This window comes from Ixodes scapularis, unplaced genomic scaffold, assembly GCF_016920785.2.
Source record: "Ixodes scapularis isolate PalLabHiFi unplaced genomic scaffold, ASM1692078v2 PGA_scaffold9__187_contigs__length_104089568, whole genome shotgun sequence".
NCBI classification, from domain to species: Eukaryota; Metazoa; Arthropoda; class Arachnida; order Ixodida; family Ixodidae; genus Ixodes; species Ixodes scapularis.
Genome location: NW_024609884.1, coordinates 86,822,223 through 86,848,814, shown reverse-complemented (window position 1 = coordinate 86,848,814; position 26,592 = coordinate 86,822,223). Strand labels below are relative to the sequence as shown.

The following is a 26,592-nucleotide window of genomic DNA, read 5'->3' as shown; positions in this document are numbered from 1 at the left end:
GTCAAGCACCGCAGGAAAGTGTGCAGTCGGGAAAGCAACCACTGGCACTTACGGTAGCCATAATACTGTCTTTCAACTTGAAAATCGTCGAGAACTCTACGAAATTGCATACTTCCCGACAACCGTCTTTTAGAGCGCAGCTCTTAGGCGCCCGTTTCCGGCTTGAGCGGCGTCGCCGTAACCGCATGGTGCATTATGGGTAAATTTTCCCGCTAAATCTAGCGAAAAAATTTCCCCGCTAAATCTAGCGAAAAAATTTCCTCACTAAATCTAGGGGAAAAATTTCCCTGCTAAATAGACCCTTTCCGAAATTCAGTCTGGCCACTTCAATAGCTATCATCATTGTCATCTTGACAGTGCTCAAAAGTGCGGCTGGCCACATTGTACGAGGGAGACGCCGCCAACGCCGCCATGAGCATGTACGGCATCGCGAGTACGAGCACTGCTGCTGCTGGCAGTCTAACAGTCTCGTGGACCACACGTTTGTCGCCCATTTCAGACTTTCAGCCCGGTCGAGGACTGTGCCTGTGGCAGCATTAACGCAGTCGTCGATGTTACAATCGTTCACTATGAGGTCTTCAGTTGCAACTGCGTGGCACATGAAGTCAGCAATGAAGTCTTCCATAGCGTTGACAGTGACGATTTTGCCGCTTGCATTCTTCTGGCTCGACGCCCCAGGTGCCGCATGTCCACCGGTCAGATTGGCGAATGCGTAGCTTGCCTCTTCACTAGCGGGTTCGCTCACCGCGTCTTGACTGCTCGGATCGGCGATTGCGTCATTCGTCACTCCGGCATCAGCGGCGGAAAACTTCGGCGTTGACGGCGGCGCCTGTCGTACTCGTGGTTTCTTTCTGGGCGGCCTTTTCGCGACGTTCAAAGCGAAGATGCATGGCACTGCTTCCTGTCTGAGGTAGCGACGTTTACTAGCGACGTTCGGAATGTAGTCACCCTCTCGAAAGTGTCCTGAGCAAATCTTAGTGTACTTCGTAATGGAGAAGTGCTTGCCTTCGTCACGTTTTATTGCAACAACCCATTTTTTTCGGAGAGTGGGGTCGGATGGGATGGCGAACAAAGATACTTTAAAAGAAAAAAAGTATACAAATTCGCGAGAGGTCACATGAAATGCCCGAATGTTAACATTCTCTCGATACCCCAAGCCCAGCAACATCGCTTCTGTTTACAAAAAGAAAAGTTGCAGGTGCATGCTCCCTTCCGTCACGCTAGCGCTTGAGAAGCAGCACGAGAGGGCTTATATCATTCCATGCTACTAATCTGGTGGGATCTCTTCCGTTTCGATTGTCGCAGCGGTCGCGTGTGTGCACCGCCCAACCGCGAGCCAGAGGCATCCTTGAGTCCTTTTTGCTTACACAGCGGCACACAGCAATGAAAAGGCATCGCAGAAGCAGCATGTGGCGAAGTATCAGCCGCGCAACACCTTCTGTGGCCGCAGTGGTGTCGGTGGTGTAGCGCACGTTGAGCAAGCGCCGATGCGACCATACATGCTTATGGCGGACGCACGCCGCACCACGCCCACCTGTGAAGCTTTGCAACCGTTCCGGTAGATGGCGCTGAATTTGTAAAAGGGTCTATATAGCGGAAAAATTTCGCCACTAAATCTAGCAGAAAAATTTCCCCGCTAAATTTAGCAGAAAAATTTCCCCGCTAGATCTAGCGGAAAAATTTCCTCGCTAAATCTAGCGGAAAAATTTCCCCGCTAGACCTAGCGGAAAAATTTCCCCGCTAAATCTAGCGGAAATATTTCGCCGCTAAATTTAGCGGAAAAATTTCCCCGCTAAATCTAGCAGAAAAATTTCCCCGCTAAATCTAGCGGAAAAATTTCCTCAATAAATCTAGAGGAAAAATTTCCCTGTTAAATCAAGCGGAAAAATTTCCCCGCTAAACTTAGCGAAAAACTTTTCCCGCTAAATCTAGCAGAAAAATTTCCCCGCTAAATTTAGCAGAAAATATTCCCCGCTAAATCTAGCAGAAAAATTTTTCTGCTAAATCTAGCGGAAAAATTTCCCCGCCAAATATAGCGGAAAAATTTTGCCACTAAATCTAGCAGAAAAATTTCCCCGCTAAATTTAGCGGAAAAATTTCACCACTAAATCTAGCAGAAAAATTTCCCCGCTAAATTTAGCGGAAAAATTTCACCACTAAATCTAGCAGAAAAATTTCCCCGCTAATTTTAGCGGAAAAATTTCACCACTAAATCTAGCAGAAAAATTTCCCCCCAAAATAAGCGGAAAAATTTCCCCACTAAATCTAGCAGAAAAATTTCCCCGCTAAATTTAGCGGAAAAATTTCCCCGCTAGATCTAGCAGAAAAATTTCCCCGCTAGATCTAGCAGAAAAATTTCCCCGCTAAATATAGCAGAAACATTTCGCCACTAAATCTAGCAGAAAAATTTCCCCGCTAAATCTAGCGGAAAAATTATGTGACCCCCTCCCTCCACCTCCACCCCCCCCCCCCCCCCCCCCCCGAGGTCACGTGACGCCCCCCAAGAACACGTGACCAATACCCTTTCCTCCTCCTCCTCAAGAGCTGCGCTCTAATTCAGCGTTACAGAGTTGTAAACAGCTTTCACTTTTTTTTTTCTTTTCGCCATTCGTCACTTTAGCTATCATTTTCGCCTTGATGCCAAGCGATAGAACTTTCCTTTTGCGCAGTATACTACTTACTGTTCCAAGAGGAACACAACCACTTCCAGCACAACACTCGAGGAACGAAACAATTTTTGTTGTAGACACGTAGGAGCTCTAGTTCACTGGGCATAAGTGTATGTGATGGCGGACATTTTTTTTTCACGAGAGGCAGAGGTTAGGAGGCTATTCATCATCATCATCACTTTTTTTTTTATTTTGTGAAAAAGATAATGATTGCACATTTCTATGCTTGGATTTTAACAGTAAGGTTTGTTTCTGTTAATTTTTTTCCGCGCAGAGGCTGATGTGCACAACAAGGTAGAGGGCCTTAGTACTATAAACTAACAGCTGAAAGTGACCCCCAATTGGCCGCCGCCATGTTGCACATTTTTTACTACTAGACACGTGACCTCATAGTTTTATGTCTAGATTTCAACGAAGTACCGTGCACATATAATTGCTTGTTGATCTTTAATAACAGTACTGACGCTATAAGTTATGTTTCGTTTGTTTTAAGTCCAAAATGTGCTTTTACGACAAAAACACGGGCAGCTTCATAATGCCTCCACAAGATGCTGTCAGCCGCGGTGCTGTATTTTGGGTTTTTATCGTAGCTAGCCACTGATCTCTGGGGTTAACAGCAGTGAAAAAATAGTTTATCGTGTTTTTTACAGCAATCGATCGCAGTACAAATCAGTTTTGCGTAAAAACCTTAGGACTTGGTGCAGTAACTTGTCTAGTAATCAAGATTGTACAACATGGCGGCAGCCAAGTGGGGGTCACCTTTGCCTGGTGAATGGGATACCTTGTTGGATATGTGTGCGCGATTTCCAAAGACGCGGTTAAATCAGAACTGCAGCACAAAAGGACTACGCTCAATCGAAAGATAAAACTGTATTCATTGGAAGCAAGATAGGGAGACAAAAAAATGCTGTTAAATCGCGAATTTCGTCAGATCGAGGTTCAACTGTATCACTCACCAAGAAGGAGAACCTTCTTTCCTTTTGGGGGGCGATGGGCCTAGGTTTCAGAAGTTTTTGAAAATATTCATTTTTCAATTTTGAGGTTTTCGGTTTCAGAAACTAATTATACAGCCTTACACTACATTTCATAACCATGCGCCAAATAGTTACGTTGATATCAAATATTTTCAACACATTATGAGGCAGTAATGAAGTAAAGGAGTTCAATGTTTGAATGCATTTTTCTGTTTCACTTTTTGCTGCAAATTTCATACGAAGGAATCTTTTATTTGAAGGTAAAATTATTCTGATACCACGATCAAGATGTTTCTGAACTGAAATCTACTGGGGAATCGGCCTATCTGCTTTATTTTGTTTCATGTTTTCAAAAATTGACATAGAAAAGATGTGCATCTCATATGTTGAGGTAATCACTCTTCCTGAAATATTTACATTTGAGTTACAAAAACTAGATAGCCCAAAGTCCCACATCCCCCACTTTATATTTAAACAATTAAAATGATGCTTAACAGCTTCATTTGCATATCATAGATTTCTTAACGAAGAGTGACACATCTTCTTATGCAGGTATGTTAAGTTGTCCTAGCGAGCTGAAAGTTTGCACAGTATGCCTACATCTGAAGTTAAATCTCCCCTGCAAATTTCATTCTGATCACTTGAGTAGTTCAGAAGTTCAACCTCTAGCCAGTGTCCCCCCTAAAAGGGATGCTGAACCGAAATCTGGATTCAACAAAACACGACGGCAAAAGCGTCCAACGGGATGCTACAAACACCAAAACATCACTCATACAGTCATATCTCAAACGCATGACCATATTTTTCAAAAAAGGAGGCGCATTTGACAGAAATGTTCACGTCATGTTTCTCCGAGAAGGAGGGGGAACGGCCTCGCGCCTTCTCCACCTCACCGCCTTGAAAGGGCAAAGCGAAGAGAGGAGGAAACGAGGTATTTTCACGTCACGCGCCTCGTCGGCCTGGTTCAATCTTGACCTTGTTTTCCAAAAATATGGCCGTCCATTCGAGATATCGCCTTACGAGTAGTGTCGTAGGGATTGTAGCGTCCCGCCTACATCTCCTGCATTGTTTTTCTTTTTAAATCCAAATTTCGGTTCACCATCCCTTTAAGGGGGGCACTACCCAAGCGACTTTTGAACCGTTCACTGAATATGAATGAAATTTACAGTATATACTGGCAGTTGCGAGGCAGACTGCAGTGCAAAGTTTCACCTATGTACATGAATTGTAAAAGAAATTATAGTTGTTTTTATCAGGAACACATTGACTTTATTTAGGAAAACTACTGTAATATGCAATGTTTTTTTCACTAGATCTGCAGGAGAATGCCTGAAGAGAGCAACTCTGAAAACAAAATTTCCAAAAAGTAATTTATTTTACGATAACATTGCGGTGAAAAATCAAATACATCTTTTGCCTTTTATGTCGTCGACAAAATCTTAATATTTTTTATAAGATATCCAGAAAGTCAAAAAACAATTCCACAGTTGCATTGCCCATAAAATTTCAGTTCAGAAAATAAATGAGCAAGTCTTTCCTCTCGTTCCATTAACAAACTATAGTTCTCGTAAAGTGATATTTACGCCAAAAGGTGGAACAAAGAAAAATGCGTTCAAAGTACTCCAACCTCCTCCTTTTCTTTAGCATCTATGAACCGAAAATAATTATTAAAACAATAACTATGTAGTGTAAACTAATGAAACTTAATGGGAATACTCTCTAGATATTGGTGGATGGATGTAAATACAGCATTTTCCAAAATCAACTTCTTTTGCAGAAATTGATTTTTTTGGGTAGTGTTCTTCCTTAATCCGGCTGCTTTATTCTTCCTATCTCTCTCTTTCCTTTTCACTTTAATTTTTTTTTATTTATATAGCTTTTAAATAACTTTTTAAAATTTTTTTTTTTGCAAATGCTTTTAGCATTTTATTTTTGTCTTTATCATTTTCGTCAGTCTCTCTTTTCACGCAATAAACACTCAGTTGATAGTAAAAGGGCGTCTAGCAAATTATTATTTTGAAATTCCCTGACTTTTCCAGGCTTTCCCTGACATTTCACTGTAGAGGCGGCTAAATATACAAGACCATTACAACAAAAGGCATTGAGCATTGTGAGGATCATTTTGCACGGGCTTAATCCAACTTGCATATTCCGAAATATTCAGACTCCGGATTAAACGAGCACTTTCTTGCCGCCGACATCGTCAGTGAAGAGGCCACTTCCGGAAACACAATGAAAACATGAAGCTCAACCCCACACATCAATGACCGAATGACAGCATGCCTGCCAGATGCACACGTCTGGGTACTTGCGCTTAAGGCTTGGATTAAATTGGGGTCTGCGGCTTTCCTATTTGTTACTAAATCTACCGTATTTTCGCGATTCTAAGCACCCCCCCCCCCCCCCCACTTTCAAACATAAACACCTGAAAAAAAGTTTGCATGTGAATGTAAGCACCCCCCTCCCAACAACAAATTTGAGATCGGAGACACCGGTATCGCCGAGCGCCGGAGTCGCGAACGGCCACTGGCGCTTGGTTTCAACATCAGTTAATAGATGGCAGCACATACCGCCATTTTCCACTTTCACATCTGTGCAGGTTGCGAAAGAGGGTGCATTGCCAAACCCTCTGTCGAAGATGTTTGGTCTGTCTGGTCTCCTTGCACAATTGCAGTCGGTTGTTTAGTCTGTTAAGCCTATTCGTCGGTTTGCGGAAGTCGTCCATCATGAGTGCAAAGAGAACTTCATACACGATGAAGTTCAAAAGAATGGTTATTTCTTACGCAGAAGACAACGGAAATCACAGCGCTGCTGAACAGTTCGGAGTGTGGCGTTCCGCGCAAGCCGAGGCTGGGTGGAGCGGATGTTGAAGAGGAATGGTTTCTCTTTGAGACGCCGGACCAGTATCTGCCAGAAGCTACCGGTGGACTTCGAGGACAATCTTGTCAACTTCCAACGTTATGTGATGAAGCTGCGTTGCGAATCTCGCTACGGACTCGGGCAGTGAGACCCCTGTGTACATCGACATGCTAAGGACATCCAACGTGAACGAAGTAGGTGCACGTCCTTGGCCTGAGAAGTAGAAGTGCGTACGACTGGCTATGAGAAGCAAAGGGTGACCATAATGCTGTGCATCACAGCCGACGGTCGGAAGCTTGCGCTCTACATCATCCTCAAAAGACTAGTCGCGAGAGCGACCAGTCGACCGTGGTGCAAACTGATGGCAAGCGGGCTACTCTCCAGTCTTTACTTTATTTATTTCCTTTAGAGCATTTATTCTTTCATTCTGATTATAATAAATTCATATTTCTTGTGCAAATTTCGTATTTTCGGGGCATGTTCTGGATCTAAGCACCCCCCCCCCCTCTTTGAACATCGCGGGTGTGAAAAAAAGGGGGAGCTTAGAATCGAGTAAATACGGTAGTAGCTCTAACTGGATCTAGCATAGTGTCACGCCCTCAATCCAATCCAATCCAAGCCTTGGACTGAATTTGGCGGCTGTTCCCTCTGCATTGGGTAGCACACTCTACATCGGCTGAGCAGAGCCCACGCTCCGCTCTAAGCAGAATTTATTGCCTATTTTTTCTGTCCCGAAGCCCTATCCCCGACAATTCCCGGTTTTCCCGGCCGCTAGACACCCTGGTAAGCGCTTGCCCTTTCCGTATCTTTGTTCTGTCCTTGTTTTTCGCACTTGTGTATTTAAAGGGGAGGGGTGCAATGATTTTAAGATTAAAAGAATTTGCATCGCGTAATTTTTAGGTTGTTTATCGTGTCCCGGAGGACAAAGAAAAGATGTCCTTGATTAAAAAATGTCGCAATTCCGCTGCATAATCGCAAAACACAAGCCTAGCTTTTTCCCCCCCTGCAGCTGCGAGTGGCAGCCGAAGGAATTACGGCAAGAAGCTTACGTGACCTCCCTCGGCTGTAAGGTGCAGCATAACGCTCGCTAATGTACGCAGAGAGAGGAAGCGTCCTCCGAGAGAGCACATGAGAACCTACATGCCAATATTTATGGGGTTTTTTTACAAGGCAACTGGGACACATAGCTAAAATAGGTTTTCTATTCTTTGCTTCAAAAGTGTCAGAAGGCAACTTGCAAATTTTTGACCGCAGTCAGGAAATTGTTGCACCCCCCTTTAAGAAACTCACCATGCCACGAGTTTCTTAAGCCGTCGGCGGTAATAGGAATCAAGACGCGTTGCCAAGGCAATCGAAAAGCCGGCCCTCACCTCAGGGCGGGGGAGGTGGGCCGGGACTTGGCTGCCGGAGCTCCGGCGGGCGGCCTCGCTCCCAGGGAGGTCGAGCTTCCGCTCAGCTGCTCCAGCAACTGCTCCAGCTCCTGCAGCTCGGTCGGGTCCTCCGGAGGGAGGATCTGGGTGCAGCCACGAAGAGGCTCAAATAATTACCGCACCGTCGTGGGGGTACTAGAACCGATCATACCACGCGTTGCTTCATGGCTACATTGCGGATCGACTCGGCAGCGAAAACACTGCCATGTGTAGTGCCTCCGAAGGAAAATTATGCCGAAGCTTGCCGACGAAATAAAAACGACAAGGCGCGTCTTCTGAGCGTCCGGCCTCCGAGATGAGCCTTCCAGCGTGCTTTGGCTGCGCGCCCGAGGGGGGAAGCTCCTGCCATTCTCATGGCGAATTCCACTGGTCGTTTTGGAGCACGCCGGGATTGACTTTTCTGGAGCGATCCTATTTCACTGGGCGATCGGGATCGAGATGGACGTGTTCCACTGGGCGTTTTGGATTAGCTCCCCCTCCAGATCTCGATCTGGATCCGAGAAAAATCGCTCCGTCAATTTCGGCGGATTCAGCCGGAAACCAGCCAGGCCAGCCCCCGGCGCACACACGTGACTTCCTTTCTCGCGGGGCATCTCGCCTGATCTCGCCTCAGAAGAATTCGTTATGGCCGCTCGAGATGTGCTGCCTGTACCGTCCGCCTTTCTGCTGCTGCTGCTTGACGACAGTTTGTTGTCAAGTTGCTCAAGCAGCTTCCAGCAATCTTTGCTAGAAGCTCCCGAGCCATTCCTGCCGCTCGTGCGTTGAACACGTGTTAGCGCCGCGACTGCGAAAACGTCTTCGAAACAACTGCGGCGGCTGCGGAAAGGGGATTCCCGGGCAGGTGAATGACGCGAAGGCATCCGTCGATCCCGGAGCAGTAGTCATATTTTACAGGGGATCCCCAGGCGAAAATTTCTAACTGGGACCAGTTGGCACCTCAACTGGTTTCAACTGGGACTAACTGGTGCCAACTGGGAAGCAACTGGGACCAATAGGAGTCCAACTGAGACCAGCTGAGGAGTCAACTGGTTTCAATTATTCCCAGTTGGGAGTCAACTGGTTTGAACCATTCCCAGTTGGAAGTCAACTGGTTTGACTCCCAGTTGGGAATGGAGTCAACTGGGACCAGTTAGGGAAGGAACTGGTTGGAGCGATTCCCAGTCGGACTTCAAATGCCTTTCGCGTTCCCAGTTCACACGGGACAACAATTTGGACAAGTTGGGGGTGCATTGACCTTTGATAATGAAGAAAACTAAAAACACTTACATTCTTAGATTTATACAAATAGGGGAATTTTTAATTACTGGGTACATTTATATATTTATAAGAATAATATAAAAATTTTAATTAACTAAATAATTTTTTTAATTTGAAAATATAATTAGTGACAAAATCTGTTCACCTAAATGAACATTTAGTGCATTATTAAAATATATTAAAACATTTATTTAAATACCTACAGTATTTTTTTCTTTTAATAAATAAATTTATCTTTTGCCAATCAGGCCGCCGTGGCACGCGGGACGCGGGTGCGGATTAGTGGTACGCGCTGTCGACAGATGGCGCTACCTTTGCTGACGCACGCCTACTACGCACGCAGGAGGCGGACGGACGCCGAGACGCGGCCGACGCGGCCATCGCCCAAGTTGGCGTCGTCCAAGTTGGCGTCGTTATGAAAATGTCAAAACTACAGCTGCGCTTCTTTGGACCTAACTGTGCACACACCATGGTGGCGGCGGTGAACTTCGAGGATGGAAAGATGCAGTTCAGCGATTGGAGGGCACCCAGGAACGACCGGACGCACATAGGCCGGACAAAAGAGAAAACGCCGCGGAGAGCACAATGGCGAAAATGGCGGGAGGTCTACCTCGAAAATGTTCGACTGCTGTGACAGAGATTGCAAGGTGGGAGCGCTACCGCATCCTATCAGGACTTCACCTGCGCAACGCGGGATCACGGGTAAGCATCTTTCTTCACGCGATGGGAAGAGAAGCTGAGGACGTCTTTACTAACAGACGCCAGCGGCCGATATTCCTTCATCTCATGAATACTACCTCTAAAAAAGCGATTCAACCGTCGCAAGCAAGTGGCTAAACCTGGAGCGTGCACGTCACCGAACCTATTATTTAGTTTCATTCTCCAAGTTTTCGACAATAAAGTCTTGTCAACTTTCCATTTTGTGCCGTGTTTCACTGTTGCTGGAGTTGGTACCAGCGGTAACTGGGACCAACTCCAACTGGGACCAGTTGTAACTGGGACCAATTCCAGCTGGGAAAAACTCCAACTGGGACCAGCTGCAACTGGGAATTGTTCCATAAACCAGTTGCAACTGGGACCAATTGGTCCCAGTTGAAAATTTTTGCCTGGGTCCGTAGGCAGCGTGACCCCCTTCGGATTGTGCGCTCCATTCCTGATCTGGTCAACTGATCCCGGCGCGCTCTAAAACGACCAGTGGAATTCGCCATCAGCTGGTCGCCGACCATGACGCTCCAGCGTCTCTCGCAGCCGCAAACCTCGGCTTTGCCCCAGCTATGCACCCTCCCCTCCCACGCACTTTCCTAACCCGTGGACACAAACGCTCGCTTAAAGGGATACGGAATCGAAACTTGAAATATAGAGAAAACATCAAGAAATGAGTTCAATATGATCAGCTAAGCCTGTAATGAATAATCGCACGGTCGTATTTTGAGCAGATGGCTATATTTTATGCTCTAAATGCCGCGATTTTGACGAGCGCTTCAAAATCAGCCATGGAGGAGCGCGATGCATCTCGGGAGATCCGGCAGACGTCTTGACGTCATCATGCCTCGGACGACCAAGCGTAACGTAGTGACGAGTTTTGCCACTTGGAGGCGTCAACGCGTTACAATCTCGCTTTGTCGAAGTACCCAAGGGCTGTAGATATCGCGGGGCCAGCACGCGCACCAAACCTGAGAACAACCGAAGCACGCGTTTGCACGTCGCGCGAGAGCTGAAACCAAGGTGGCTCACTTCGTTTTGGCTCTTTCCACCAAGACGCCTCGGTATTGCGTTCAGGCCTAGGCAATCTATACCAGTGAGCGGACATACCGCTGCGGCGCTGCTTTCAGAGGCATGTTGTCGTCACGACATTCCATTGAAGCTTCATAACCAACTACCAGGTGGTTTTTGATTATCGTTTAATTCACTTTAAAATATGTTTTCTTGCGTTTTCTAGCGCAATATTTATGTTTCTGTGGTTGTGCTGCTACCTGCGTCGTGTTGAAACAAAGAAATGAGCTCCAGAATTTGGTTTCCGTACCCCTTTAAGGGGTCCCCAGTCTAACGTTGGGGTTGTTGGTTTCATGTAAAAACTTCGTGGCAGGTTTCGTAAAAGTGTTCAAGAAATTTCGGTTTGCGATTCGAAGAATAAAGCACATGTGGAAATATCCGTACCGCAACTCGCTCGATGAACAAGCCACGACAAAGCGTTGTGTCCTTGGAGCGCTCCTTCCTCCCAGCCTCCTCGCCATCTATTCCTCTCCCGCCGCTTGGCATCTCTTTTGAGTGTGACGCAGTAATGAGGGGAACCGAAAAAGGCGCAACATCACAATCAATATCTGTAGCATCCCATTACGACGGAGGTTTCGTCGAGTGACGCATCAAAATCTGAGCTTCTCAAAATAACTTCTGGATGAAATCTTAGTAATTATGGTTCTATAATCTGGCAGCATAACGGAAGGTACCGCATTTATTCGAATGAGACGCGACCACGATTGTAACGCTAAAAGTAACTTTTCACAGGGAAAAAAAACAAAAAAACACGAATGTAATGCAAGTAAAGTGAGGGAAAAAAGAACCTTTATTTGAATTTGTAGGCGGTTTTGATGCTAAATTAAGAACACTGCCACTTTGCCTTTTCGGCCCGACTCGTACTTGAAGAGCGCTTCACAAATAGTCAGTTCTGTCACGTCTGGCTGTCGAGCCACGTCAGAGTTTCCGATTTCCTCAGCTATCAGAATTGCACTTCTTTTAAAGCGGGCATCGTACTGAGTTCGTCGCATTGCCATTTGCTCGAGTCCAAAGTCGCAGAAACACAAAAGAGCAGCCCGCGACACAAGGGCATACGGCGCAATGAGTCGCAAACAAGAATAGGATTGGATTGGTTGTTTCCAGCGTCTATATGTTGCCAGCACAAGATTCAAAGATTGCGAGATTTCTCATAGCCATTTTAAAGAGCCTGTGCTGCGACACCGACAAGGCAAATTTTGAGGCGTTTCAATTATAACGCAAAAACCCAAATTAGGTGAGAAAAATTGTGAAAAAAAACTCGCGTTACATTCGAGTAAATATGGTACGTTAAATGGCGCAAGGCACCATGACCTAGTATAGCTATTTCTAGGCCAGAGAGGCCCTTTAACACCTCCTGAATAATCATGTCCTAATGATGGAAGAAGGGAGACGGAGAAGTGGGCGATTGTCCCAGTTGGCAAACCTGTGCCGGGGGAGAGGGACACAGATTAGAACAGTGGTAGAAAAAGGAATTAAAGCAAACACGGCAGTCTTCGCAAGCACAAGCAAAAGTTTAGGTATGTTTCCCTTAGGAAACGGGCAAAAGCCTTTAATGCCATTGCTCAGCTGCGTGTGGTTTGCCACAAAGAACGGCCGGTTATTCGGGTTTGCTAGTCTGCTTTCGAGTTCACTCCTCTCTTTTCCGCATTAGCTAACCAGGCCACAGACGGCATGTGGCGTCAGCAGCCGACAGCGCCTCGTGCCAGGACACGGCTTCAGCGTTCGTGCAACATACTTTTGTTACGAGAGTGCGTTACCGGAAGTGACCAAGGGCATTAAAAAGGAAGCCCAGTGGTCATGTCCTCGGCTTGCTCTTGTCCTTCCTCAAGAGCGAATACGAACAAAGTCCGCCAGCTTGGAGCCAGTGGACCTTTCCCGAGAGTTCCGCAAGCTCTCCTCACGAAGTGGCCAAAGCGCCGAGTATGACTGGTGCACGGAAGAAAAAGCTGTTCCCGAGTGGATTCGAACCCGCAACATTTGATGCCAGTACTAGAAAAAGGGTTCAATGGCGCAAGACTGCTCGGCAATGCCGGCACACCCCCCTGCCCGGCTCAAAACACTTTAATGAATCTCGTTTGCAGACTCGGTTTTCTGGACGGTTTTGTTTCCCTTGAAATCTCATCTAACGTCAACTTCCCCGCCACTAGCCGCTTGTGCAGTACCGACGCGATTCGTTTAGCTCAAATTTTCAGCCGCCTCGCACTTGCTCTGCGAGAAAAATTGAAATTCTACGATCGAAGAGACACGAGCAAGAATGCACCGTTGGTGCGTAGCTTTGAGTTTGTCCCGCAAAGCTAGTCGGTGTTGCGAGCCGCCTCTGGATAAAGTTTTGGTCGTGAGCATTTATCTGACCTCCCACTGGGTGCACTGTGCGTACCCTCCATTTGTGTCGTCTTAATGCGGAAAAAGTCCATTGGTCAGTCGCTCCTTCGTCGTCATTCCATGATCAAACATTTGGCAGTAACGCCATGCAACTTAACTTTCTCTTTGCATTTGTACGCTACCTCCACCTGTAGCTCCGTATGGAGTACAAATGTTTGCAGAAAAGTTTTGAATGACCAATTGTACCGGCATGCAGTGATGTATAGCGGCTGCATGGTGCACGGTAAAAACCCCAACCTAGCGGTTGGACTGCACTGACTACATTCCTCATCTACAGTAGGGATACCAGCTGTTCATTCGAGCTGAGACAAACATCCGGCTGTCTAAACGTACACAGAGTTTGCAATTAGTTTTACAAAACATTTTTCGGTATGTTGTCGTGTTTCTAAAGGGAAGCAAAGAGGTCCCTGAATTCAAACAAAGAGTAAACATTGTACTGTAGACACCTTAAAAATGATACGTCTTAAGTTTTATTTCGATCTTATTAGGAGGAGCATCGTAATAGCTAATTAAAATTTCTCCAACAGTAGGAAAGCGGAGAGAAAAACTAGCCAAGTGCAGTCATCAGCGGGGTCAGATGACCGTGGCTTGCCACTAAGCAGACTCCGGGATGCCGTCAATGACCTCGCGACACTCTGGACAGATAACAGGCGGCAGAGAGGACATATTTTTCAAAATAAATATGGCTTACATTTACTTCTGCCCAAACTAAGTGCGATAACTGAATTCACGGGACAAAAAGGTATGCCCCTAACTCGGATTTCTTGAAAAGTGCTTCAGCTTGAGAAGTGCTTCAGTGAAAAGCTGGTCGACAGGTGACAGCCACCCTTACTCATTCCAGAGCATTAGATATATATACGTGTGAGGAGGGCGCCACTTTCTGCTTAACACACTGTCGCAGAGATGGCAGCCTCTACAATTGTCAAGTGGTCCCTCGAAGGGCACCCCGAGGAGATTCCCAAAGTCCGATTTTCGGGACTAACGCGTGGAATTTCGGACGGAGTCGACCGCACCTCATGTCCCACAAACTGAGTAAACGTTTCCAGACTTGGCCGCAGTCCTCCATATTGTGTTTGGCTCTAACGTTTCGTCCACATTCTCTCGGGTGCCCAGAACGTGTTTCGGTCTCGGTGGTTGCCGCCGAGTTTCCAGTGATCGTATCCGGCACAAAAAAAAAGCGCCCAAAGATTTGGAAAGAATACTGCGTGCAATCTTTTGATTCTGTCGAGAATAGATTTCCAAACTGTCTTTAGTCTGATTCTATGGTATGAGAATGGCAGAGCGAGCGTAAATACCTCAAAGTTCACTTCTTCTTCAAACCGCACACTCGATACGTCCTCCCTCAGGGTGATGGCACTCCTGTCCGCTTGCAGGGCACCGCCGGTTGGAACTAGAGAAAAAAAACAACACAAAGTCACCTCAGACAGGCTCTGGGAAAGTTGAGGGCAGCCCAAAGTATGTCACATTACGTGATGATCACATGACTGCGGTAGTCTCTGTTTCAAATATATATCCCGGTCTTCTGTCGTTTGGTAACCATCGGAGCCATGCTACTCGTCCCGCTGTGGCTCCCATCCGTTATGGAGCCTCATTGTGAATTAGAATTATGATAAAACATAAAACAAAAAAATTACAATCATAATTTGACGAAATCAGTAGCAAGGAGGGATGCATGACCTCTCGACTATTGGCACATATGTTTTGGGCAGCTTATTGTTGTGGGTGCAGGCGTGGTATGCCGTAGTTTCCCACGACCGGCTTTATGGTGGTGAGTTTTCCATAAATTTTCCTTCACCAGGATCTTCCTCAGCAGTAACCTAACATGCAGCTACTCGAGTACTACGGTTTAAGAAAGGAGGCTAGGTGAAGACACTCTCCTACGCTCCTTAGAAAGTGCACGACCAGATTGTGTCCGCCTCTACTCCCGTGAGCTCTTCTCTCCGAGCGGTCACAGCGGCACTGTTGCCGGGGGGCTACAGGGAGCAGACGACAGACATGCCGTCTGCTTTAGAGAATGCTGTAAGATGCTTTAAAACATCGCTCACGTTATGAAAAGAACACACCACCTTGCTGTCATACAACGTTCAGAGGTTGAACAAGCTTGTAGCTTGTTGAATTTGGGTGTAAGATTGACATTTCACGAATGCTTACCAAAAAGTGTGTGCCTTCCACCATGGCATCGCCCAAAACGCAATGTTGCGCAAGGGTACCCCGAAGTACTTTTGGGGCAGATTTTGTCCATGCAACCATTTTCGTGCCAATCAGAAATTGGCGGGAAATGGAGAAAGTTGTGCGGTAAACCCAAAAACCTTAAAGGACACATGCAAAGGAAAAAAACATCTTTTTAAACAGCTTAGATGAAAAAAGGATATCATAAAACAATATTACAACGAAGAAAAAAAATGTTTAGAGCTATATTTACGGCGCTATACGAATTTGTAGTTGGCGCTCGCCGGCGCCGCGAAAAAGTGGCCCTTATTTATCACGTGACTGGCCCTTATTTATCACGTGGTGCTTGCGCTCTCTTCGTATGCCGTCTAAAAGTAACTTATTCATCTTTGTTTGAAGTATAACAAAAAACTAAGATTAATAGGTAACTTTTAGAGCCCAAAGGAAACTCCTGAAAAAGCGCCAGCAGACGTGATAGACCTGTGCACCGGTCAGACGACGGCGGCGGCGCCCCGAAGCAGACGAACTTGTGCGACGGCGGCGACGGCGGCGTGGAAAAACGCGTTGAAGCGGCGTTCGCACAACGCTCAGCGTGCAGCGGCAGCGTGACTTTGCGGCGGCGGCAACGCAGCGCAGCGGCGAGCAGGCCTTCTACAAGATCAGCGGCGGCTCCCGCGGGTGCCAACTTCAAATTCGTTTAGCGCAGTAAATATAGCTCTAAAAATTATTTTTCTTCGTAATAAAATTGTTTTATGACATCCTTTTTCCATCTAAGCTGTTTAAAAAAAAATGTTTTTTTCCTTTGCATGTGTCCATTAACCCCAAGTGCCAATTTTTTTTCCCAAAAGTAACCTAAAAGTGCCAGATTTTTTTATTTTGAATTGTTACTCCTCTAGTATTACACATAAAATTTGAAAAGTTTATTACGCGAAAATCAGCGGAGGCGAAAAAAATATTTGCCAACTACATATGAGTGCTGCCATCTGTGATTAGCGCCGCAAAACTACTCGGGAGAGCCGGGCTCGTCCGTGGAATTGAGGGCAACCGAAAAAACCACTGGACGAGCAGAGCTCGTCCAACGGCATTTTTAGTCAGAAAGTGGCCGACGAGCTCAGCTCGTCCAAGGCACTTAAGGGGTTAACTTTCGACTTTCTCGCCACTTCCATGCCAGCATCTCTCTATCTCCGTGTGTTGAGCTCCTCAGAATGGGCAAGAAATGTTTTGTACCGAATTGCAGCTCTCGGTACCATTCGTGTAAGGAGTGAGTCTTGTTTAATTAAAGCACTCGTGGACCCTAATCATCTCGCATTATGATGTCGTGCAATCCCCATAGATTTTTTTCTTATGAGCAAAGTACTTGTACTTGGCGTTGTCCAAGCCACCGAGGAAAGCGCCGAGGAAACGACAGCTCGTTCTCGTGAAACTTGTGCAAAGCAACGAAGGAGCAAATTGAGTCTAGCACGCGCGGCGGCACTCGACACCACCCAAGCAGCGGTGCTTCCAGCGACCTCTCCCGGCAATGAAACAAGCAGCGCTAAGGAAGGTGTGGGGGAAAATTAGGAAGCAGAGCCACCAGTCACCCACGCCGCGGAGGAAGAAAGCTTTGTCGCGGGCACGGTGTTCACGGCGAGCGAGCATTGCAAGACCCTCCGGAAATTAAAGGCCCTCTCCTGTGAGTAACGGAGCGCTTGATAGTAGACACACACACACTCTTCAACACTGAATTTCCACCCGTATCTCCACCGGTGATGTTTTCCTCTCGTAGAACGGGGCACTTGACAACCATTTCTGAGAATAGCCCAGTAAAGAGCAAAATTATCGAAGAGTACTGGAGCTAGGTGAGAGTAGGAGCGAACATTTGTTTGTCCCCTTGTGGCAGAGTGTCTTCATATAATCTCCTTTCTTACACCGTGTCAAGAACACAAAGGCATTTTGCATATATTTCCAGCCTCCTGTTTCTACGAGCGGATCAGCACTTCAGCTCGTCATTTGACAATCGTATAGGGACTCGGCCGATTGAAGTTGCAAATAATTCCCTCAGGCTCTCCTCTGTAGCACGACATCACAAGCAACATACGGGGTCGGCGTACGACTCCAAACCCCGACCGCGGTGCAAGAGGCGACGCTAGAGCCTAATCGTGTCGGCCATCTTACGGGTTTCTGAGCATATCAGATGTCACCTTTTGACTTGCGTGCATGACATCATTATGGCGCTGCTGTTGGAGCAATATCCGATCTCTGGCTTCGCCCATTAAGTCCCATCTATGTCGCCATCTTGCGCAGACTACAAAAATTCCCTATTGGTTGCCTATTGTAACATATTTGTAGAACTGAGAGGGAAGCTCCCTGTTAAACCGAAACTATCTTTTTTACGCTAGTAAATGAATCTGGACAATCAAAAGAATGAATGACGTCTAGGACGACCTCTAGAACAATGCCAAGGACGACCTCTAAGATGATGTCAAGGACGACGTCAAGTCACATCAGATTCAGCTGCCGGCACTTACGAGCTTCAGCCACGGGCATTTTGTGACCTTGATTTCACGATCTTGAGCGTGGTTGGTCCTATAAAGTTATCGCTTAAAAAAAAAACTGCCAAGTCTGCCACAACTTCCAAAGTTTGCCACGAAAGCACATTTTATGTATACCGCCTACGTCCATAGGGTCGAGATAAATTTTTTACTTGGACCACCCGAGGACTTTGAGGGCCCCGCCCACCTTGCAGGAGGTCACCTTCGCCCTCTGGCAGCGGCACAGCAGTCCATTCACCTGCCGCCTGTGCCAGCCGCTCCACCACCTCGCTCTCCGGCGTCTCGTCGTTAGGGGGCACATTCCCGAAACGGGAGTTGCCTTCCAAGGCGTCCTCTGTCGCGGGACTCTTCTTTCTGCCCTTCTTCCTGCACGCGGATACACGGAGAAGCTGGTTGAAACTCGAGCCCCGCTTGGGTAACGCTGTCCGCCGCAGAGTTCCCATTATACAGTTGATCTCCTTATTGCAAACGTCAGATTAACTGCAGATTTTAAAAAAATTTCTAAATCCTCTTACGATTTTTTATGCTTTCAATGTAACAATATTTCAGTAGTACGAATTCAAAACACAGAATATTTCAGGAAAATGTGCATAATTAAATCGCTCTTGTATGCAGTAAACTCCTCAATATTACAAACGTACCGTATTTGCACGAATATAACGCGACCACGAATATAACGCGAGGGCAGTTTTTGATGCCCCCAAAAAGAAAAAAAATATTATTACTATTATAACGCGAACCGATGCCCCATCAATTTCTCGCACTCTGCGGCATAGCAGAAGTGAAAAGTCAATGGAAATAGAAGAAATATCAGTTATGTTTTGACTGCACTCATCCTCACTGCTCAGGTCCTTCCGTTCACAATCCACTTGGCGACTACGCAGGTATGCAGCAGCACGGCACCTGCTTGTCTGGTAGTTCTTTTTTCTTCAGTGGGAGCTCCTCGGCAGACCACAATCCAAACAAGGCGCGGAAGCAGAAGCACCAACACACAAACACCAGACCACTCTGGAGCAGAAACTAAACAATGCGCAGGCAGAAAAAAGACGGCTGAACCCGATACACTATCACACTTCTTGTTCTGATCCCTCTTCGTAAACAAATGCCTCGTGTTGCACGATTGCGTAAACGCGGTCGGTGGTCTTGGCTTGGCTTGTGTTGACTTGACTCGGCCCGGCTTGGCTTGGCTCGAATTGGCCAGTGCCCGCATTCCCGCATGACGCGCGCGCGCGCCGAGTTTCTGCGGCGTGCGCGCGTTGTACAAACACAAAAGCGATAAAAATGCTTTTTTATGTTTTCTATTCTCCCCTTCACGTGGCCCAATAGCTAATAAATTCTCTTCCACACCCCCACTTCTTTTCCCACCGGATATTTTGCATTGAGCCGGAGGGATGTCTTTCTCCTCTGGCTTTCTCCAGACTCGCGCGCCTCGTGGCTGAACTCGATTCCGAATATAACGCGAGGTGCGTTTTGGAGCACGTAATTTCGAAAAAAAACTCGCGTTATATTCGTGCAAATACGGTATTTCCCAAAAAAGTTAAAAAAAATATTCAGTAGGCTCTCAGTACTTGGCAGCTTCTGCCACTAAACTTCGTTTCACGATAACTTAGTGAACTGTGGAGGCTACAGGCCCCGCGACCCAATAAGAGCGTCGGAGCGAGGCACGTGACACAACATCACGGGAACGTGTGCCACTGCACCAAGGAACCTGCTGTCGTCTGCTGGCCAAGAGTCGTCTGCTGCGAAACCAACCAACTTCGGATGAACGTCCACTGCCGCAACATTGCCGTCTGCTAGACTAGCAAGCTCTTCGTGAACAGCTCGGGCCTCCGACATGGCCGCTTACGATTCGCCGCATTCTGTCCCTGGCATCTGCGGTAGAACCCAAGAACGTGGGGCACGTCGTTCGTCGGATTTTGCGGCTGGTAGACTGGACAAATATACGGTACATTCCAGATGCGGGCTGCACGTTTCTAAACATATTGAAATCTAAGGTGACCCCAAATTCATGAGGACCTCCTAAGGCGTCGACCGATTTGGGGAAGAAGGTGTTTTTCGTAACCTCACTATCGCTATTACAGTAATGTGATTGGTTCGAGTCATTTTGGACCACCTTTTGGAGCAGTCGAAAGTCCATTTTGGAGCAGGGCAAAGTACTTTTGGAGCATAAGTGCACATTTCATGTTCATTCGTACCAGCGCAAATGTCATATGTTAAGACTTATGCGTTTATGTCTACTTTGCCTTCCTCCTTCTGTGCAACTTTTTGATAGTATCAACAGCACGGCAGGGTTGACTCACTAGCTACAAGTTTAATTGCACATAGAAGCACAAGGCACGGTAACAATATGCTGATTAATGACGGGCAGTAGAAAGTGCTGTGCATTTTGGGTATGAGATCAAGCATAAACCAAATAGCATATTCCACTGAAATATTGTTAGAATATAATAATTTCGAGCACCCAAATAGATCTTTTCTTAAAGTTCTTAAGGTTCTAATAGAACTGCAGCTCTTAATATAGATAGGATACAAAGATTTTATCATTTGATTCTGAACATCAACATTTTGTAAGCAGAACTTCATGATAACAAAATTCAGCGTGTGAACGATAAATATGCTTTCTTAAAAATATCCTCCTGCCAAACTCATTCCAGTTGTTCCCAGGCTTGCATTTACTGCTCCAGCTAATGTAGTTTTATTCACTCTGCCATCAAACAAATGGAACCTACCGTAATATCCCGAGTCATCGCCCACCCCCCTACCGCCTGAAATTCGTTAAAAAAGTGGGGTGGGCCATGTCTCGGTGGGTGAGCACAAACACTTAAAAAAAAAGCAGAAAAAAACGCCTATTTTTCTCTGTGTATCTAGCGCTGATGCACAAGAGATACATCAAACTCAAAACTCTATTTAGTTTCATTGTTTTGAAGAAAAGAATGCTCACGAAAGAATATTTTACTATAGCGAAGTCCGCTGCTTGCATACGGGCTAGAAACACCACCGATCTGCATATAGCGCGAACGTTTGTTCCGTGAAAGAATGTCACCATTATGTTCTCCTAGTTAGTAAAAAAAAAAAAGAAAGAAAAGTCTACAAGAAATAGAAAAACCGACAAGGCGCAACGAGCGAGCCAGCGAGCGAGCGGTCCAAAGAAGCTACCAAGAGCAATGCTGGGAAAGCGGGAAAGGCGGCGGTTGCGTTGGCAAATACTTTGGCGTCAGGCCAAGTCGGGCGCCTTGTCAATTGCAAGCTCTTGCGCAACTTTCTTGTTTCGTGCGTACATACGTGCGTCCGTGCACGGCGGGCTATCAATGCACGGTTGGGACGCTCTGCAAATGTCTGTGTAGGACGTTCCAGCAAAGCTTTATTTACGCTTTGGCTTTGCCTAAAATATTGCACAACCGCGGTCGCGACGGGCAGGAAGAAGGAGCGGGTTCGCGGTGACCTTACTTCGGCGGAGACAGATTTTGACCTAACACTCCGCGGTTACATTAACAAACTCTTATTTTGTTATCTCCATCGTTTTCTTTTCGCACGGATACACGACCACTTTGGGGTCGCTCACGGAGGAAATGCGTAAACAAAAAAGTGTCTTTCCCTCCTTCGTTTTACTTTGTCACGGACGTCCTCCAACTGTAAGGTCCGCGGCCGCGTCATTCGGGTAGGATGAGTGTTCGCGGATCGCAGAGTCCGCGCTGGGGTATTTGAAGGGGTGGGCGATGACTCTGTGTTTTTTCGGAAATCGATATTGGCCCAAAAAATGGGGTGGGCGATGGCTCGGGGATGGGCGATGACTCGGGATATTACGGTATATAAACGTAACAACTAAATAAGAGTTGAGATAAAAAATAAACATATAAGCCGGGAACACATTTGCGAAAAAAAGCCGAATTTTGTGCGAAAACCGCACACAAAAATTGCACGGCAGCTAGGCCCCTTCCCTTGCTCCTCCGCTTTTCCGAAAATCGAGAGCGGTTCAAAAGATCTGCAGCGCCAGATATTTTCGCACGGCGCCTCCGAATTCGGGGCGGAGGAGCTCAGTGAGCGAAAGCCCGGAACTGGACGGAACAAAAAGATACGATCGGCTCGCAACATGGCGGCTCACGCAGCTTCGGAAGCAGCGCAAGCAACATCGTATGCCATCCCTGCGTTCTCATCTCTACTTTCGTACAAAACCCCTTCTGTCTCTATCAAAGGGTGGTGGTACAAAGGCTCGCATGGCATTCAATGAGGTTTTAATAGCTGCAGTTTTTAAGAGGCGCGAAATATGGGACGCCAGTTCGCCAGACTACCGATCCAGCCTCCTGAAGTCGGAGCACGAAAACCGCAGTGCATTGCGATTTCCGCGCCGCGCATTCCACCTCATGTGGCTTGTCTTCCGAAAATAGCAAGCTACGATTTTCGCAGCCTCCGTTTTCTCTCCGATTTTCGGTTCGTTTTTTTCGCAAATGTGTTCCCGGCTATATCGATAAAAGTTTTTTCACGATACTCAAGCATCCTTGATGAATTTCGATTGAGAAAAAGATATTGTCTTCCTTCAGAAACTGTGCGTAATTTCCCACCCTGGAGGGCCGCTTTCCCCTTAGCATGCAGGTGCACTGCAGTGAAGCGAGATTTGCAAAATTGCAATGCCTACTGCACAGTGACAAGTGCACTCAAAGACGCTAGCTATCCAGCCAGAACAGACAACCAACATGATCAATATTGGAAAACCTCCGAGTACTGTTGATGTTTGATATCAAATTAAGTATGACCTTATTTGAGGCAATCATTGAAGGTTGCATAAATTCTCACGAGCCTCGTGTAACGACCTGGTCGCAGTGTTGGAAATGGCATTTGACTTTTTGTAGCAGGTCTTGTAGCAGGCAAAATGCTGGTTTGGAGCAATTGACACTTTCGGAGCAGATGCCAACCCAGATGTTACCATGTCCTTTGAATATGATGACGATCGATGGTTCACTTTTTGATATAAAAACATAATACTTATTTATGTTCATAACCAAAATAGTAAAATATTTAAAAGATAAAAGATCAAACTTTGTTTTGCTTATAACACATATCAAGGAAAAACAAAAACAAAAATGGCTAAACCGTTCGTTCCTTGGACAAATATAAAAAAACTATTATGTGGATCATAGTACAACACTTGAGTTGAGATGGCACATCTTTCTCCAATATTATTCCCATAAAATTTCAGCAAAAAAGCAGCATATTCCCGGAAATATTGATTGATGATCCTACATTATAATTATTGATATAGTATGAACCCACCTTACTCACAGTATTAATAACATAAACTGCAAAACCAACCACCCATAGAAACTGTGACCACTTAGGTATCTGCTTTCGAGACCAACATTGCACGTTACTCTGTAGCATTGGGAGCCAAGCTGAGTCAAGAGTTCAAAGCATTGTCGATAGACTGAGGCAGGGAAACTAACTTGACTACAATATTGTCACGAATGACAAGTAATGAGGCGACGAAAAGTGAAGTAAACTAAACGTTTAATGGGGCGAACTTGTGCCCAGAAAATAAAAAGGAAACAGAAAATAACAATAGAGCGTCGCGGGTGTCGATAGCGGCATAACAGCAGGATCGAGCGCTTGGGCGAGACTGACTCCGGCTTGCCACGCGGAGCCCCTTTTGTACATGCGTGGGCTTCTGGAACAATCGGCGTAGAAGGTTCGGCGTGTAGAACATCCTAACCTCGAATCAGCAACACGGTTCTCGAATTTACCAGAACATTACGTTAGAGTCAAGAAAAATGCATCACCGTGGTCAGGAATAAAAACCCTGGTTTTCTGCGTGGAAGGCACGCGTGATAACCGTTAAGCCACGAGCACGCTGCCTGCTTGGTCAGCTGCGCTCGCGGCAATATTTATAAAGTACGCCTTATGTCCTTTCCTAGGTATGCTTTTCTTTCTTAGATTATCGGTCGACCAGTATTACTAGTGGGCATAAATGCTCATCGAGCAAACGCAAATGCTTTCCCGCGTCGGCCACTAAGAGCTTTTTTTTTTTTAAGCCGAAATACAAAATATAAGTGCGCGAACCGTTTCAATTATTTATGAAAATAGTTTTAGTTCAGTATTTTAGATCAGAAAAGAAACGAATGCAGTTTAGAAAGTACGGAAACAACAAATGACCCGTCGACACACCCGCCACCAAGTGGTGGAGAAGGCGGCGCATACTAGAAAGGTGTAGTGAGATCAGGCACCGACGAGTGGCGAGCGTAGAAAAGGTCCTGGATGTATGCAGCAGTGCTGCAGTCGTATGGGCTCGAGGATCCGACCGGTTTTGAGCGTTCCAAAGGACTTCGGCGAGCAGGTTTGGCTTGCGGTTTGGTCGTTTGGCGGTATGGAAGCACGAAGTGGCTCCTGTTCTGAACTGATCTTTACCCTGTGTTTGCAGTCGTTTGTGACCAATGAAGTGTCATGCCGAATTAGTGTTTAATTGCGAAGCAAATGCAATGCGAGCTGCCCTGGCCGCCCGCTTCATACAGCCTATCCAGAACATGCTTTGGTGGCACCCTCTCGAGCCGTCGACGCAGAGCGCGGCAGCTGTGAGCGCTCGCTGAGCTCACGACCCCTCCTCTAATTCATGGCCACTCAAGCAACCAAGGAGGTCATGAAGGAGGTTATTTCTGGCTTGTTTTTGTAATTTTAATTTGCCTATAACTTTTAAAATAAAGCGAAATTCGAGAAAAGAAAAGTTTCATTAAGTTACTACGTTCAGTGGGCTCAGGTTCGGTGAAAATTAAAAACGAGTCAAAAAGTCCTTGCAGGGCTCCTTCAAGGCTATATTAAAGGACACATGCAAAGAAAAAATACATTTTTTTTAAACAGCCTGGTTGGGAAGAGAAAGTTATAAACCGAATTGGCGCTATACGAATTTCTAGTTGGCGCCTCCGGGCGCCGCGGAACAGTGGCTGCTGTTTGTCACGTGGTACTTGCGCTCTTTCGGAAACTTTCTATGGCCTCTAAAAGTTACTTATTCATCTTTGTTTGAAGTGCAACAAAAACAAAAAAGATTAGTAAGCAACTTTTAGTGCCCAAAGGAAGCTCCTGAAAAAGCGCAAGCAGACGTGATAGACCTGTGCGCTGGTCAGATGACGGCAGCGCCGCCGCGGAGCAGACGAACTTGCGCGGCAGCGGCGGTAACGTGTACAAACACGTTGAAACGGTGCCACACCACGCTCAGCGTGCGGCGGCGGAGTGACTCTGAGGCGGCAGCAGCGCCGCACGATGGCGCACAGGTGTACCATGTGACCCACAATGGCTCTCGCGGGCACCAACTACAAATTTGTTTTGCACAGAAAATATAGCTCTAGAAGTTTTTTTCTTCGTTGTGAATATGTTTTTGACATTCCTTTGCCATCTAGGCTGTTTAAAAGAAATGTTTTTTTCCTTAGCATGTATCTTTTAGCACAATCTGTGCAGGTGAGTTATAGAGCAAAGAGGGGCATAATATAGGGGGATAATTGTCACAATAAGTCAATTAATTACCTGACATCAACTTTTCAATTATTGAAGATATGGTTCGAATCAGGAATTTTTTTATAAATTTAGCAGGATAATTTTACTTTCGTAACGTCACACATGACGCCACGAGGGTAAATTTAGCGAAAATATTTTCCTGCCGAATTCAGCAGAACAATTTCCCATCTAACTTTAGCGGGAGTGTTGGCAATGTTAGATGCATGTGACGTCCCTTGTGACGTAACAGGTCACATGATATCACACGTGACGTGTTTCCTATAATGACGTCATACGCCACGTGTTTCCTATAAAGACATCACACGTGACGCTACCCTCGTAAGGGTAACCCTGATAACCTTCGTGAGGGTAAGCCTTGTAACCCTCATGAGAATAACCCTCATGATGTCACACGCAACGTCATTATGGGAAACGTTCTAGAATGCAACACGCGGTTAGACCGACGCCGCTCAAGCCGAAAACAAAGAGCTGCGCTCTAAAAATTGCGAAGCATGCCAGAAAGTAGGGGGCAGGTTATCTTTAGGAGGTGGGACATCTATCGGGATAGTACAGTAAAAGAGAAAATTTGAGGCCTGTGGGAAGTGCGGTGGTGCACTAAAGTTAGCACCTGTGCAACAGGCACGAGGGGTGCAAAAAAACACCAGCATTGTTTTTTGTCTCTTATTACACAGCATTGCGCCCGTTGCACAAATGGGAACTTTATCGCACCACAGCGATACCCATGCATCCCAGATTTTTCTAAAATATACTTATTTAGCAGTTTCCAATGACGCTCAGAAGGTTTCTGATTGGAACCATGTTTATTTTCACTAATTAAAACTTGAATAACGTATTTTAGTTCATTATTCGATTTATAGTGATGATTAACCCCTATATTATGCCCCCCTGGCCGTGTAACTCACCTGCACTGAGCACATTACGGTAGCTTTCACAACTTTATTAAAGTATTTGTAAAGACTAAGAAAAACAATGGTAGATGCCAGTACATGGATTATTAGCACCATGCTAGTTTGAACCCAATAAAGACATATATGTAACAATAAAGAGTTGAATC

The 26,592-nt window shown here is 46.1% G+C and overlaps 1 protein-coding gene across 1 annotated transcript in view; it reads right to left on the bottom strand.

The window, feature by feature from the left end:
* Nucleotides 1-26,592, bottom strand: part of LOC115319638 (proline-rich protein 36) — a 164,179-nt gene that overhangs the window by 56,270 nt on the left and 81,317 nt on the right. The window contains exons 6-8 of the mRNA XM_040216711.3: nucleotides 18,232-18,410; nucleotides 14,640-14,734; nucleotides 7,873-8,015 (exon numbers count right to left, since the gene is read on the bottom strand). Of these exons, the coding sequence (XP_040072645.1) occupies nucleotides 7,873-8,015; nucleotides 14,640-14,734; nucleotides 18,232-18,410 (417 nt within the window). The remainder of the gene's footprint in view (nucleotides 1-7,872; nucleotides 8,016-14,639; nucleotides 14,735-18,231; nucleotides 18,411-26,592) is intronic.